General features: G+C 35.9%; 1 protein-coding gene across 1 annotated transcript; it reads left to right on the top strand.

Annotated features, from left to right (window-relative positions):
- Positions 1-12,341: 12,341 nt before the first annotated feature.
- On the top strand, positions 12,342-14,967 carry LOC143598073 (uncharacterized). Its single transcript, XM_077076390.1, has 8 exons — positions 12,342-12,779; positions 12,843-12,846; positions 12,961-13,030; positions 13,122-13,245; positions 13,326-13,397; positions 13,542-13,799; positions 14,281-14,488; positions 14,600-14,967. Exons 1-8 carry the CDS (start codon positions 12,342-12,344, stop codon positions 14,965-14,967), a joined length of 1,542 nt encoding a protein of 513 aa, XP_076932505.1.
- The last annotated feature ends 602 nt before the right edge of the window (positions 14,968-15,569 follow it).

The following is a 15,569-nucleotide window of genomic DNA, read 5'->3' as shown; positions in this document are numbered from 1 at the left end:
ATGTTTCAACATACCAATATTGATCAGGGAGCTCCAATATTCACTGAAGAAACGGTCAAAGAAGCAGAAGATCAACTGGAAAAGACTGCCAAGGGAAAGAACGTTGTTGATACAAGATTCGATTCAAATATCGATCTGTCCCTTGCAGATATTCAAAGTTGGTTTGCTCATCAAGACAAGAGGGCTGGTAAATTTATTAAAGCACATCGGTACGTTGATCATGAATTGAAGGTAAAAGCCTGCCCCAAAGCTAATCAGATGACATCTTTCAAGGCCGTGTCTAAAGTACAAGGTGATATCATTTCTTGGCTTTTTGATTCTAATTTAAAAGTATGTATTATCAAATGGGAGAAGGGCATTCAGTATTATGAAAGAATGTTTGATGTCCTCTCACTACCAAGATGGGATTTACGTACTCTTGCGTATCGTCTATTTATAATCGTGGTGGAAATCACCAAGCAAGTTCGTTTCACCAACACTTGTTGTTTGAGGTGAACAACGGTTTTAATTACTTTAAACCACAAATTCCCATCCGCAAGCGTATCGATGAGATCTAACCAAGAACAAGTTGGAGAAAGCCGGTTCTTAAGGTAAAGCCGCCGAAGACAATGAAGCGTGTACCGATGAAGACGATGAACCAACATATATATTTACCTTTCAACCGCTGGTACTACGACAACAAAGCTGGTGAGGCCGTCATCGTGTTAGGTAAAATTTTAAGGACTGAGCTGATAAAGATCATCGATCCGATGTGGCTCGTTAATATAACGGAGACCAACAATGATGTGCTATTTAAGAACAAGATTTTGATTGAGCGTCGTGAAGACTATGATCTGGCAATGCAATTTCAACGCGTTGTTAGGGCGTGTCATGAACATGGGATTCACAGCTCTAGGGATTGGCAGACAAGACGTTTCAAATAAGTTAAAAGACAAAGATCTCAAGAAGAGGGGGTGTCTGTTAGTACACGATTGTGCGTCTCGAGTCTCTATATTTATCATTAATGTACTTGTCGTTTAATTAATGTATTAATTATTAAAGATATTTATGTAGTTCGTTAAGGTATAGTCTAGTTCGCTAAGGATGTTTAGCGAACTAGGTTTAAAGTATGTTCCCTCCTGATTCATTAAAGATATTTGACGAATCAGGGGGTGATTCGTTAAGTTATTTATCTTTTAATGTATTGTAAAGAAGTGGAGCCTAGTTCGTTACGGAATGTGTAACGAACTAGGTCCATCTTCTATATATAGTGGGTTTTCCACTGTTAATTTAAGTTTTGAGTTAAAGTTATCGAATCTCTGTCCAATTCATTCCTCTCAATCTTCATCTTAATATTATACACATACATACATACAACTAATATATCAGATATACAACATACAATCAAGAGTAATTATAAACTAGATCCATAGTAAGAAGTTAATTATATATATATAACAGATCTGATATCTGTGTATTGGATTAACGAGTTCAAACATAATACCAGAGGCTACGACAGCCATCACAATTTTTCCTGTGGATCGTAGTGCAGAGATGATTGTTGTCCATAAGAATGTCTTGTCTGTTCCGCCATGGCCGTATACAAAACATTAGGCTTGTTGATCCGAGTTCATAGCAATCACGACGCGGTCATATATCAATCTTTGTTGTGGGTTTAGTATTCCTACTGAAGATAAATGTTCGGCTGCCAACAAAGGTATGTCATAGTTATTTTCGTCCATAAGTAGCTTGATTTGAAGGCGTTGTAACATGTTAGCATTTGGCATTGGTAAAGCGTATTGTTTTAAAGATTTGTTTGAAGGACTTAACTAGAGTAAAAACTCGACCTCATATAGGACATACTGCTTTAAGTCATCTTTGTTTGCAATACCATACGTTCGTTGAACATCATCTCCCATATTTTGCCAGTGCTTGTTAAATAGTTCGAGCGGGTTTGAAATATCACAATACAAAAGCATTTGGACGAATAGGGCTCGTAATTCTGATGCGGAGGCCCAACATGATGCTTCATCAATTTAGGATGGCCATTCTCTATCATCTCCTAGTAGCCTTATTGCCTCACATGCAGGAAGAAATGTCAGATAGATTTCGCCATTCACTGTACGTATGCATTTGTAAGAATGACAAACCTTTTTGTAACCCAGTGGCATGCGTAAGTAAAAGGCTTCACCACAGCTTGGATGTATGTATATGAGTCTTCCTATTGTGGTTTGCGTGTTTAACGATCTCCAGACCCATGAACTTGATTGTGATCTCCATGAATATTCCGTGAGGTAGTCTATGTATCGTAGGTGACGTCCAGAGTTGTCATTTATGTTGTTATGTAGCCACTCAGGTAACGTGGTTCGTCTGTGGAACATGTTAGTGGAAAGATTTTCAAGATGATCATTGTCCATAAAAGTTATATTCCGCATATTCTCTAAATGAACAGCAAGGGTTTGAACAGCTGGAATTCTATCATGAATATAGAAATTGAAGATCCACCACCACGCCTCATGTGGGCATATGAAACGACCGTTAAGGAATATTTGGATCTCGTTAAGACATGAAAATTCTTGTTATGGAGGATCTGTTACGTCTTGTTTTTTTTACGGTGTAATGGGCACGATTGGCACCCTTCTATATATATTTGAAAAGATACCTGATAAGCATACTCCAGCCACAATAGTCAATGTTGAAGTGAGCCATGAAATACAAAGAGAGGCTAGGATTGTATGGAACAACGAAGCCATTGTCATGTTTGGCTTTTGTAATGTACATGACCTTTGCTGTCAAATGATGTCTCTTGTTGATACGGCTTGGGGGAGCTCTTGGAACACCTACCCGATGTTATGCGTGTTGATGTTGCCTTTAATAAATCACACGGGCCATGAATCCTAAGTTCAATAATGATCTGATATAGATGTGGATCAGTAGAAGGATATGGAATTTGCGCGTAAATGTAACGGTAAACCTCAGACGCGTCTTTGATTTTGTACAATGGAGTAACCCAAAGAAGCTAGTGGCAGTGTGGAAGACCTGTCTTTTGGAACTCAATCTTGTACACATCTGTTTAATATGAAAACAAAGTAATGTCAACATAAGATGACCTTCACCTGAAATCCAATTCATTTGCAAGGATATGGTAAAACCAGTAATTCACATGTAGAAGTTTTACCAAATGGCCTCTTTGTCTTCAGAAATTTGATTAGGGACTTTACCTTCATTTGGAAAACTCTAGCAATGATGTTCGGACGGTCTTGCGGTTTAAGTGATGGATAGCCGGACATGTATCTCTCTATTTAAGGCCACTTAACATTACATGTAAAAGTGATGAAGTATTATGGTATACCATGCACTCTACAAATTGCTAGGGCTTCTTGATTATGCTTGTGCATATAACGGGGCCCACTAGTAAATGAAGATGGCAGAAATGTATTCTTTCCGATGTCTCAACCTTCAGTGTCACCATGCTGCACTGCATCATGTATAACTTGAAGGAATTTAGTACGAAACATCTGCTGGTTATTTCTTATATAGTCAAGCCGGTTTTCTTTGATACACAGGTAAGCATTAATAATGAACTGTTGTACCAGACGACCTCCCCTCAAAGGCAACGTGTATAAATTGTGTCGATCATGAAGTAAATAGCTATAGTACATGTTGACATTTAGTCACTTGTCTTTTGAACCGTCATGGACACGCAAAGAAATGACTGGTGACCATCATCTATCGCCATACGGGAAAATCAATGGATATTGCAATGACATGTACAATTGATGTAACTTGCTTATCCTTTGTGGTCTGTCATCTTTATGGCGGATGACAATGTCATATTGATGACAAGTAGGGTCACCATCAGATATAATAGCGCCAAGAGTCCCACCAGGTGGTCGGTCATACGACGAATCCTTTCAAAACCGTAAAGACAGACACTAAAACTCTGGTGCAACAGAGGAAATGAGATCTCCAGCGGTTCAGAAAAGTTTGGCCAATTCGTTACAGCGTTAAAGTATGTCTACCAATGAAGTTACAGTTTCAGGATTGAGGTGAGACTGATTTTCATTAGTAAAAGCATCAAGTCTATTTGAAATTTCATTCTCGGTGTCGTAAATATACATTTGCAAAAAAAAAAACACTACAAAACTGACACACCAGTGATGTATCTAGCCAAAGATCTTGAAAATTTCATTCTCGGTCTTTCGTTAGATGACGGACAAAGGGAACCTAGCCAGTGATGTATCTAGCCAAAGATCTTGAAAATACATGGACCAGAGCCTCAGATAATGGTATTATCAACCTTAGCACCAAAGGAAGTCATTGAGAAAGCAGAGTGTAAGCCCTAATGTGCGTCATGAATTCACTCTGTTGAAAAAGATGAATGATGGTGCTATAAGGTCTTCTAGGAAGGGGTAAGACAACATGACCACCTTTGCAACATTGGTTGTATATAAGATGTTGACATGAAGACACATACACTATCCATTCATCATACAAAAAAAAACACTACAAAACTGACACACCCTGTCATAGTCCCCGTTGTCAATGTAGAACGGGGAGACAACATTAGAATGTTGGACAGTAGATGATCGACAACCATCAACATTAGATGACTCACATCCCATTTCATAGGTTGACATCAATGATCGAGTAGACGGTGTTTGAGAATTAAGACGTTGTCGTTTACGTTGTGACATGTTTGGAGGATCAGTTTGTTGTATATGGTAAACGAAGGACATACCGTAAAGCAAAAAAACAACATTGTCTAATAAATTATGAAACATAAATTAAAACTCACTATAAAGCAATAACGCAATCCGCTAGAAGTACAAAAGACATACCTAAGTGTAGGCCGCAACCAAGCAAAATCACGCACAACCTGATGCACCAATAAAACTGTTACAAATAAGAAAGAAAGCATGTTTCATTAACACACATTAACTCATAGCAAACCATCTGATTAGAATACTTGTAAAATAGGAAATCAAACAGAAAAGTAGGACATGATACAAATAATTGTTGACAATCTATTAGGTAGCCACCTAACACAAAATTAGGAAAGAATGAACTGCTTTAAGTTCTTTTGAATTTCAATTAAAATAAAGTTCTTTCAATTAGTTATAATAATATGTATAGAATCTATATGTTTAGAATGCAAAAGGGAAATATTTAACAATGTAAACCTTCAATAAAGCAATTGGGCAAGCCAAGTGAACAACAATGCAATCGATAACAGATAAATAAACCCACTTCCACTATTGGCAAAACACTAATAAACTGTTCCTTCCAGAAACCAATTGAAACACCTAATGAAAGTGTAAACATGTACAATGCAAAGCTTAAAACTCTAATTAGAAAAATCACACACATTAACCGAAAACCGATGACAAAGTAGGCGATTCGGTGGTGGTGTGGTCCGGTGAAGGTGGATGGAGATGGTTCTCCGGTGAAGCTCCTTCAATTGGTGGTGTGGTCCAGTGAAGGTGGATGGAGACGTTCTTCAGTGAAGCTCCTTCAAGCGGTGGTGTGTTCCGGTGGGTTTGCTGAGGTCGATGGTGAAGCACAAACACCCAAAATTGAAACAAAAGTAATAAATAATCAATAAAAAAAGTCTCCTTGCAACAGGTAAAGCAACAAAACACGTGGGAAGGCTATAACACGCGTAGCCCAATGAAACTACATAACCATGATTGAGCATAGTACAATTCTTGATTCACAAAATACAACACTCTATGTGACAAGTCACTTGAAATTGTAAATATATAAATAAGTTGTAACTAAAACATCAAGGTTATAAAAAAGGGCGAAGCTTCTATGGGACCTGTGGGGGGGGGGGGGGGGGGTGGGGGTATTTGTTTTATCCATGATGAGTTCACAGTTTTGTTTTGTGCTAAAAAATTGTTTTTCAAAGGTCAGCATCCTAATGTTGCTCCCACCAAAACACGCACATGTATGCATCCTCTCATCGATAGCTAAAGTGGTCAAAGCGTGTTTGTCTTATTTATGGTTAAACATTCCTCATGAACTCCTAACTCATAGTTCATCATCCACGTTAGATGCACCCTCTAAATACTTGATTAATGCACTCAACGACCAATGTATGATTAGAACTTCAGTTATAGCTACCAGGAAATACTGTTTCTGTCACACCCCGAAAATCTAAATTTAATCAACAGAAGACTTTGACTAAGTCGTTCGGGTGGTGACACATCGTTTTAGCCAATCACATTTAAATATATATTTCAAACGAAAGTTGAACTTTATTTAATCATCAGAGTCATTAAAAGTGTTATATTACACGATTTTTATTCAAATTACAAGTTCAACATAAAGTCAACATTTTTCATTCAAACACACGTCACTATTACGAAGCTTCAATACTTCACTTATTTACCTGAAAACATACTAAAATAAACGTCAACACGAATTTTGGTGAGTTCTCTTTATCTGAAAATAATATATATATACACACACACACACACTTATGTATATTTTTAGGAAAGTATGGCAAACGAAATTCAATATAAGTCATCGTAAAAATCATAGTAAACAAATACTTTATAAATCTCACCATACAATGGTTCAATGACCATTCTTTTCATAATCCATTACCATAAGCAATGGTGGTGGTGTTTTCCTACCGTTCTTTTAACAAGGTAATTATATCTTTTAAAATTCTTGAAAACAGAATTTGCCATAAAAAATTAAGCATTTTATCTTTTAAACAAATCGTACTGTTGTAGACTAACAAGGAATATAATAAGTGTATGACAACTAAAATTGATAACTCGATACATACCATACTCAATATATTCCCATTTTTAACTCAACGCGATTGGATACTTCTACCAATATTTATGTGCCTTTAATAATTTGATTAACAGTTATTTAACCAATTGTTGATTCATCCCACTTTTTACACGGTTTGTAAAATAAAATGCTATATAAAAATTTCAATAAAAATTGATAAAGAATATGTTTTTTCCCCAAAACACAATAAAAAAATTTCGAAAACAAGGGGTCGATATAGAAACTCACGGTTGAAGATTTTCGTTCGAAAAATCACGTGTCCTATATTAGTACACGTTTTGTTAATAAAATTTTACTTTATTTGTAAAAGTCTTTTTATTTGTTAATCCTAGTCTAATCACCACACAAGCACATATACAAGTAATTTCCTATCTAGACAAGTTAACAAGTAAGCATAGCTCAAATTTCGTTAAACTATTGTTTTAATAACTAAATAAATTAATAAGCAAATAAATATGTAAATATAATAAAATATTAATGTCTCAGTTGCTGGAAAGTTTTAAAAAGATATTAATTTATTATTTTCCATGAATCTTGTCGGTATTGTCGGTTTCTCGTTTAAGAACGAACTGGTTGATTTTTTGTATAAAATATAACTTTTAAATGTTGGAAAACACTTGTTACATATATATTGTTAATTTTTCGAAGTTATTTTACAAAAAAATATGCTATTTTTCATTTTAGTTAATATTTTTTTAAGATATCAACTTTTAACGTTTTCGTGTGGGTTTTTGCGACACGAACCGTTTAGGACCAAGTTCTGTATGAACCTTTAATCAATCTTAGCAATCAATGTATGAACCTCAAGATGAATGTATCCATGTGTGAGTGGGTTTAATCCCTCCTCCTCCTCCTACACACACACACACACACACACATACGTATGGCTCACATACACACACACACACACACCAATATCCATGATTTCCAATTTTTAAGATCCATCTCAACTCAAGAACACTTAATCTAACCTTTTTAACCATAGAAATTAACTCATAATCATAACTTACTTGAGTTTTAAAGATCCTAGAATGAGAATGTGGTGGTTGTGTGTGTGGAGTTTCTTTCTTTAACTCCTCCTTCATAGTTGCTAATCATCATTTATCTTACTTGAATATGAGTGTCTGTGTGTGATATCTGGATTTTGAATGTGGATGATGGTGATGTATGTGTGTGTGTACCATACATATAGAGAGAAAGAAGGAGTATAGAGTGGTGTTGTGTAAGGTAGGTTTGAAAAATGAATGGTGTTGGTGATTACAACACATAACATAATGATTAGGAGTAATCTTTGGGGATGTGAGGTGGTGTTATGTGATTGGGATAAAAAGAGGTGGAGGGGGGGGGGGTGAGGTGGCCGGTTCAAGGAGGAAGGGGTGGGAAAAAATGTGGGTTTTAAATAATAATCTTAAGTTTCCGTTTTAACGTCTAAAGAAATTTAGCTAATCAAATGAATCACGTTTCTAATAACTTCTGTCAGGTTTGATCCGATATTGAATTCCAGATAATAAAAATCTAAGAAACTAATTTTCAGAAAAACTTGCCGTCAGGTCCTTACGTTGTCCTCTACTGACTTTCGAACGTTTATTTTTCTAGTTTACGCAACTTGAACATTATAAAATTATGTTTATATACTATTTCTAATCAAATATAAATTTTAATTTTTGGAGGCCATTTATACACATTTAGGATTTTATCTGTTTCTAAGTCGACAACCGAGTTCATTTTGCGTAGTGTTCGCTACGCGACAAATATTGGACTTTTTCATACTTAATTAAATATATATCAAATATTTTTTGAGTGTTTGGACTAAATAATATCACTTATTTTATTTACGTAAGTATGGTTATATTAGTCACGGAATTAGGCTAATTTTTAGCCGGGTGTCACAGTTTCAATAGCCAAAAGCTGTCAAGATTCCTTCAGGATCCAAAATAGAGTTAGCACACATAGGAATATACCTTCATGCAAACTTTACAAATATACCATATTTCATTTATTGAAAACACATATTTGCATCAGATGGTGTGCATTAAAAACACAAACATGATGACTAATCTTGTAACCAATTTACTAAAATTCACCCCAACACTCTTAGACCTTGCAAACCGCACATGCCCTAACCAATTGAATACATATACACAACATGCTATTACATTATTACACTGTTACAACATGCTATTACTACTAATCAATAGTATTTTGGTCTCAAATATTATGGAGGCATTAATGGGCAATAATAAGCCATATGTGCACACGGTGCTATAGAATTGTAACCAGGTAATTCCATTCGATACTTTTCAAGTAACTTGACAAATGGAAGCTTAACCCTGTCTCCATCATTGCACCATTTTGGCAGGCGGGCCATGTTTTTTTCAAAGAAGTTGAGCGTGTATGCATCCTTTATCTGTATACATGTTGACTAATAGCAATATTAGAGCTGCCAATTTGAAACGGGTCGATTTAAGTTAAGCTTGGTTCATTTTGGGTCATCTTTGGAAAAATTTAATACTTAACCAGAAGAAACACAATTTATTGTGTATAGTTATTAACTTTGAAAGCTTGCAAGTTATTGTAAACTTAAAAACTTTTTTCAGAAACCCAGATGGTTACTTCCAAATCTTGAATCATAACCTAATGTAAATTCAGTAACCTTTTATTGAAATTCAGATGCTTATTTGCAGATCATGGAAAACTTGCTGTAACTTTTTATTGAAATCCAGATGGGTGTTTGCAAATCTTTGAAAAGCTTGTAAATTGAACTACTTTCTTTTGAGCCCAAATGGTTTTAGAAAATCTTGTTACAAACCCTTCTGAAGTTAGTAACTTTTTATTAAAACCCAAATGGGTATTTGCTAATCTTGAAAAAAGTTACTTTGAATTTGGTAACTTGGATCTCACCTGCGATATCTCCAAAGAGTCCTGCTTCTTTGTACATTTCAAGGATGAAAGCAAAACAAGAAGTGGATTTTCCATCAAGATATATCCAGTCATCATGCTGAGAATTCGTTAACAGTTTTGGAAAACGCGAACCACTCCTTTCAACTTCTACCAAAATTTCTGGAAGATCAAATCCCTGCAAATAAGACAATACTGTTACCAACTAAAATTGGGGATAGGTCAGTTGTGTGGTACTTAAAAATCAGAAATTCAGATTAAAGTTAGATATAGTTAGGTCAATTCACATTCATCTCAATGATCATTTTTCAGCAATTTATTTTAACTTATTTCCCCAAACCTAATTATTTTTACCCCTTAAGTAACGAGGAAAGCTCGATTATAACAAATTTTTCGTCAAATTCTAAAACTTAGAGGTGACAAGTTCAACACATTAAAACATGGATTGATTTATTTTTTTTAAATATCAAACAGGTCAAATGGGTTAAATCACATACTTTAGTTTAAGAATGAAATGGTCAAATACGTCAAACAGGTTGAAACTTGATCTTTGCCCGCAGTCTATTTTTAATCCATACAACCTCCTAAATTGTTAGATAGAATTATAGAAATTGTCCTTTATGTTTACCCCAAATTTCACTGGTGGTTCTTTATCTTCCAAATTGATGTTTATTTTCCTCTCGTTTAAAAATGTAACACCTTTTGTCCTTTAGGCCTAACCCCATTAAAAAAACTCATTAAATTATGTCATGTGCTGCTCACGTGGGGGTATTACCAAAATTTTAGGACCCGTTATAATTTCCCCCATTATATACCCAATCGAACCGCTGATCATTCCCAATTCCACTCACTCTGTCCTTCGTCTTCGATAACTTAGGGTTTAACCACAAAATTACTGATCGTCGACAACATGGGTGTTTCAGAATGGTACATATGAGAAACAATTGGGGATGTGGACCTCGACCAAGTATATGGTAATGTTTCATATCCAATTTTTATTTGTAATCCTAGTTTCTTTGAACCTGTGTATGAACCTGTTGATTAACTTCTCAAAATTTTGTTTTTCAGCTTTATATCCAAGTCTTTTTAGAATATGCCTGCATTATGTTGGTAGGTTAACATTACCTCCAAACAGTACCTATGTGAGAGGTAAGACAACATTTGTGGACTTAATAGACATAGACAAATTTTTAACTCATGAGCTTGATCTCATGTTGGATATGTTAGGCTATAATGGGACATTTCCATTGTATTACCAGTTCTTACATCCTTAATAGAACTCTGACAATGGTCTTGAACACCTACGTTGTGATCAGGAATGCCTGAACTTGGCTACACACGTGGAAGAGCATAAGCTCATCCATGTTTATACCAGTCATGTGATAAATAACATAAAGGAACTTTTTACCTCACCAACTAGTCTGTTACTATTAAAGAGATTTATGAACCTAGACCATTTGCTCTTGTGGCCTTAAAATTAAATTTAGATGTTCGTCAATCTAGTGGGGCTGGGAAAGGACAATCTAGTCGGGATGGGGAATCTAGTGGGGCTGTGCATGAGGTTCAATCTAATGTAATAGGTGTTGGTAGTGAGGATATAGGTGTTGAACTTGGAGTTGAAAATGAGAATGTAGGTGATTTGGTAAAGGGGGTGGTGGTAGTTAGGATATAGGTGATGGTGATCATGTTATTGATGATGAGAACAATGAGAATGTGGGTGATTTGGATGAGGGGGGTGGTGGTAGTGAGGATATAGGTGATGGTGATTATGTTGATGATGATGAGAACAATGAGAATGTAGGTGATTTGGATGGGGGGTGGTGTAGGTGAATATGAAGGTGATGGTGATTATATTGTGGATCATGAGAATAATATGACAGACCCTGAAGTTGACATGAGTGATTATAGGATGAATGTTGATTCAGATGCAGAGGATGGGCTTGACTTTAAAAGTCAACATAAAATGGATTTGGGGGAGGATGTAATAGACAATGACAAGTTTCTAAGTAGGTCAGACTCAGAAGGGAATGAAACAAGCTAAAGGAAACACATTTTACATTGTATAAGAAGATCAAATGAAAACATGGCTAACTTTTACCTAGGTCAGATATTTGGAACAAAAGAAAAAAAGCCAAGAAGCTTATTAGAAAACATGCAGTTGAAACTAGAAGGCTATTTAAAATCACCAAAGATGATCACATTAGGGTAAGGGCAGTTTGTACTGGTTCTAAGCCAGATATTGAAGTTGATGATAATGGGGTGCATGTTTCTAGCCAACCAAATTCTAAATGGGAAAAAACTAAAGGGAAAGGTGCAAGTGGTAACAATAGTAAAAGTAAGGGGCTATTATGAGAAAAGGTAAACATAAAGGTGAAGGGTGGAAAGGAGAAGAAAGTAATGTTGGTTGGTTACTTTCGAAAGAAAAAGGGGAAAAGGACAAATCCTAATGAATATCAATGTCCATGGGTGATGTTACTTTCCAAAGAAAAATATTCTCAATCTTGGTTGGTTAGAATATTTATACTTGTACATCAACCTTTCTATGTGATCAAATGTTATAACAAATTGAAGGGAACATTAACATCTCAATAAAAGAAGTTCAGGGTTAATTTAGAAGGAAGTATGGTTTTAGTGTGCATATGATGAAAGCATGTATGGCTAAGATGAAAGCAAAGAAAGAGGTTGAAAGGGACTACAAGGAACAATATTCTTTGCTTAGGGAGTATGTTGCTGAGTTGGTTGATAAGAATCCAGGTAGGATTGTGAAGATTGAGGTTGAAACACCATCAGATCCTGAATCTACAACCAGATTGTATAAAAGGATATATGATTGTTGGGCTACATTAAAACAGGGGTTTAAAACATTAAACAAGGATTTGCTTGGTCTAGATGGTGCATTTATGAAAGGCATATTTCCACCTCAGATGCTTACTGTAGTTGGTCTTGACATCAACAATGGTATCTATCCTATCTGTTATGCAATTGTGGAGTCAGAAAGTAGTAACTCATGGACTTGGTTCTTAGAGCTTTTGGCAGAAGATCTGGAAATAGGAAGCAATTCAAGGTTTACTTTCATGAGTGACAGGAAAAGGGTAAGGAATTCAAGCCATTCAGTCTTTACTTTCATTATTTTATCTTTTAACCTTTGTTCTTAGATTGGTATGTCTTTATGTTGAACAAGGGCTTTTTCAAGCCATTCAAACTTTATTTCCTTGTGCTGAGCATAGATACCTTCTTAGGCATATCCTATCTGTTATGCAATTGTGGACTCAGAAAGTAGTAACTCACAGACTTGGTTCTTAGAGCTTTTGGCAGAAGATCTGGAATTAGGAAGCAATTCAAGGTTTACTTTCATGAGTGACAGGAAAAAGGTAAGGAATTCAAGCCATTCAATCTTTACTTTCATTATTTTATCTTTTAACCTTTGTTCTTAGATTGATATGTCTTTATGTTGAACAAGGGCTTTTTCAAGCCATTCAAACTTTATTTCCTTATGCTGAGCATAGATACCGTCTTAAGCATATCCGTGAATATATGAAGCTTGCAGGATATAGAGGTGTACTTTACAAAACATGTCATACAACTATGCTACCAAAACAACAAAACCTGAGTTTATAAATGTAATGAATGAGTTAAAGGAGTTCAACAAGGAAGCACACTTGGGATTGTCAAAAATAGGACCTGAATCTGATCCAGGTCACACTACTCTGGTTAGTATTCAACGAATTTAACATTATTTGATATGCATTTTTAAATTTGATTTATTTGATATGCATGTTAAACTTTGATCCCAGGAAGGGTAATTTCCGATGTAATGATTAACAATATTTGTGACGTTTACAATGGAAAGATAGTGGAAGGCATTAAAACAGGGGTTTAAAGCATTAAACAAGGATTTGCTTGGTCTACATGGTGCATTTATGAAAGGTGCATTTCCAGGTCAGATGCTTACTGTAGTTGGTCTTGACATCAATAATGATATCTATCCTATCTGTTATGCAATTTTGGAGTCAGAATCTAGTAACTCGTGGACTTGGTTCTTAGAGCTTTTGGCAGAAGACCTGGAAATAGGAAGCAATTCAAGGTTTACTTTCATAAGTGACAGGAAAAAGGTAAGGAATTCAAGCCATTCAATCTTTACTTTCATTATTTTATCTTTTAACTTTTGTTCTTAGATTTTTATGTCTTTATGTTGAACAAGGGCTTTTTCAAACCATTCAAACTTTATTTCCTTGTGCTGAGCATTGATACCGTCTTAGGCATATCTGTGAAAATATGAAGCTTGTAGGATATAGAGGTGTACTTTTCAAAAACATGCCATACAATTGTGCTATCAAAACAACAAAACCTGAGTTTATAAATTTAATGAATGAGTTAAAGGATTTCAACAAGGAAGCACACTTGTGATTCTCAAAAATAGCACCTGAATCCTGATCCAGGTCACACTACTTTGGTTAGTATTCAAAGACTTTAACATTATTTGATATGCATGTTCAACTTTGATTTATTTGGTATGCATGTTAAACTTTGATCCCAACAAGGGCAATTTCTGATGTAATGATTAACAATATGTGTGACATTTACAATGGCAAGATAGTGGAAGGCATGGACAGACCTATAATACATGCACTTGAGTATGTAAGGGAGCATCTAATGAGGAGGATTGTTACTGTGCTTGGTATTATTGATAAAAGTGAATGCTTGTTGACACCTAGGGCCCCAGAATTGTTTGTAACAATCCAGAAACAGGCAAATCACTACCATATGCAGGGGAATGGAGGGGATCTATATGAGGTGAGTGGTAAACCCACTGATCGACGTGTTGTGAATTGGGCAATGAGGACTTGTAGTTGCAGGGGCTGGGAAATTACAAGTATTTCTATTATATTTGGTTATGATTTGAAATCACCAGGTAAAATGCTTAATATACTCTATACAGGTTTGCCATGCAGACATGCTGTGGGTGCACTTTGGGTCATGGCTGCTAATGGAGAAAGGGTGCGGGCATTAGAAAGTTGGGTTCACCTGGTGCTCACAATGGATAGGTGGAAGTTGGTTTATTCCTTCATAATCAATCCAATAAATTGGATGTCTATGTCGAAAAAATGTGAGGCTCCTATAACCATTGTAGCACCCAAGCATCACACAATGGCAGGTAGACCTAAGAAGGCAAGAAAGAGGTTAGTGGTGGAAAAAGATGTTGTACCAACAACAGACAAATTGACAAGAAAGAACACCTTAGGAGCATGTAGCAGGTGTGGGAGCACTGGCCATATGTAACATCCCGTTTTTCTAGTTCGGTTAATAATTGATAATACGGGTGATTATGAGCCGGGCTAGTGTTGGGTAAATGGATATGGGTTATGGACTTGGGTTATGAAAGAAAGAAGGAAAGACCATGGGCTTAAGCCCATGATCAATAAATATATATATACCTTTAATCACCCATTTAATTTCATTTCACACATATTCCATGTACCATCAAAACACACACTTAAGCTCTCTCCCTAGTCTCTTTCTCTAGCCAAGCATAGAAGAAGAATCGATCCCGACCTAAGGTAATGATAGTATGATGATAAACCCGTTAGTTATGGTCACGAAACGACGAGCCGACATCGTTAAACCGTTTAAGTCACGAGATCCGGATGGAATCGTGTATAAACCGAACCTAAGATGAGCTTAGGGATCACCTTAGCTCAGATTTGGATCGAACGGGATGAAAAACTGTGAAAAACGAGTTAAGCCCCGTTTTTCCGACGAATCCGCGGTTTCCGGCGACGACGCCGGAAAAGGTTATACGAGGAAGGGAATGTCAGATAATCTTTCTGACAATCTCTGACCTAACCCTAGTTTGCTAACGGGAAATTAACGAATTAAAAGGT

The sequence above is a fragment of the Bidens hawaiensis genome, unplaced genomic scaffold (genome assembly GCF_021521415.1).
Source record: "Bidens hawaiensis isolate Kalapana, Puna unplaced genomic scaffold, B.hawaiensis_p1.1 tig00049615_1, whole genome shotgun sequence".
Taxonomy (NCBI): domain Eukaryota; kingdom Viridiplantae; phylum Streptophyta; class Magnoliopsida; order Asterales; family Asteraceae; genus Bidens; species Bidens hawaiensis.
The sequence above is the reverse complement of the archived record's forward strand: the minus strand, read 5'-3'. Positions and strand labels throughout refer to the sequence as shown.

What these genes read in the sequence shown, in the direction of transcription:
- LOC143598073 (XM_077076390.1), top strand. Translation starts at nt 12,342, where the DNA reads ATGGCTAAGATGAAAGCAAAGAAAGAGGTTGAAAGGGACTACAAGGAA. An exon ending in AGCTTGCAGGATATAGAGGT is followed by an intron (nt 13,246 to 13,325) that starts GTACTTTACAAA and finishes AATGAGTTAAAG; the next exon opens with GAGTTCAACAAGGAAGCACA. An exon ending in TCATAAGTGACAGGAAAAAG is followed by an intron (nt 13,800 to 14,280) that starts GTAAGGAATTCA and finishes TACAATGGCAAG; the next exon opens with ATAGTGGAAGGCATGGACAG.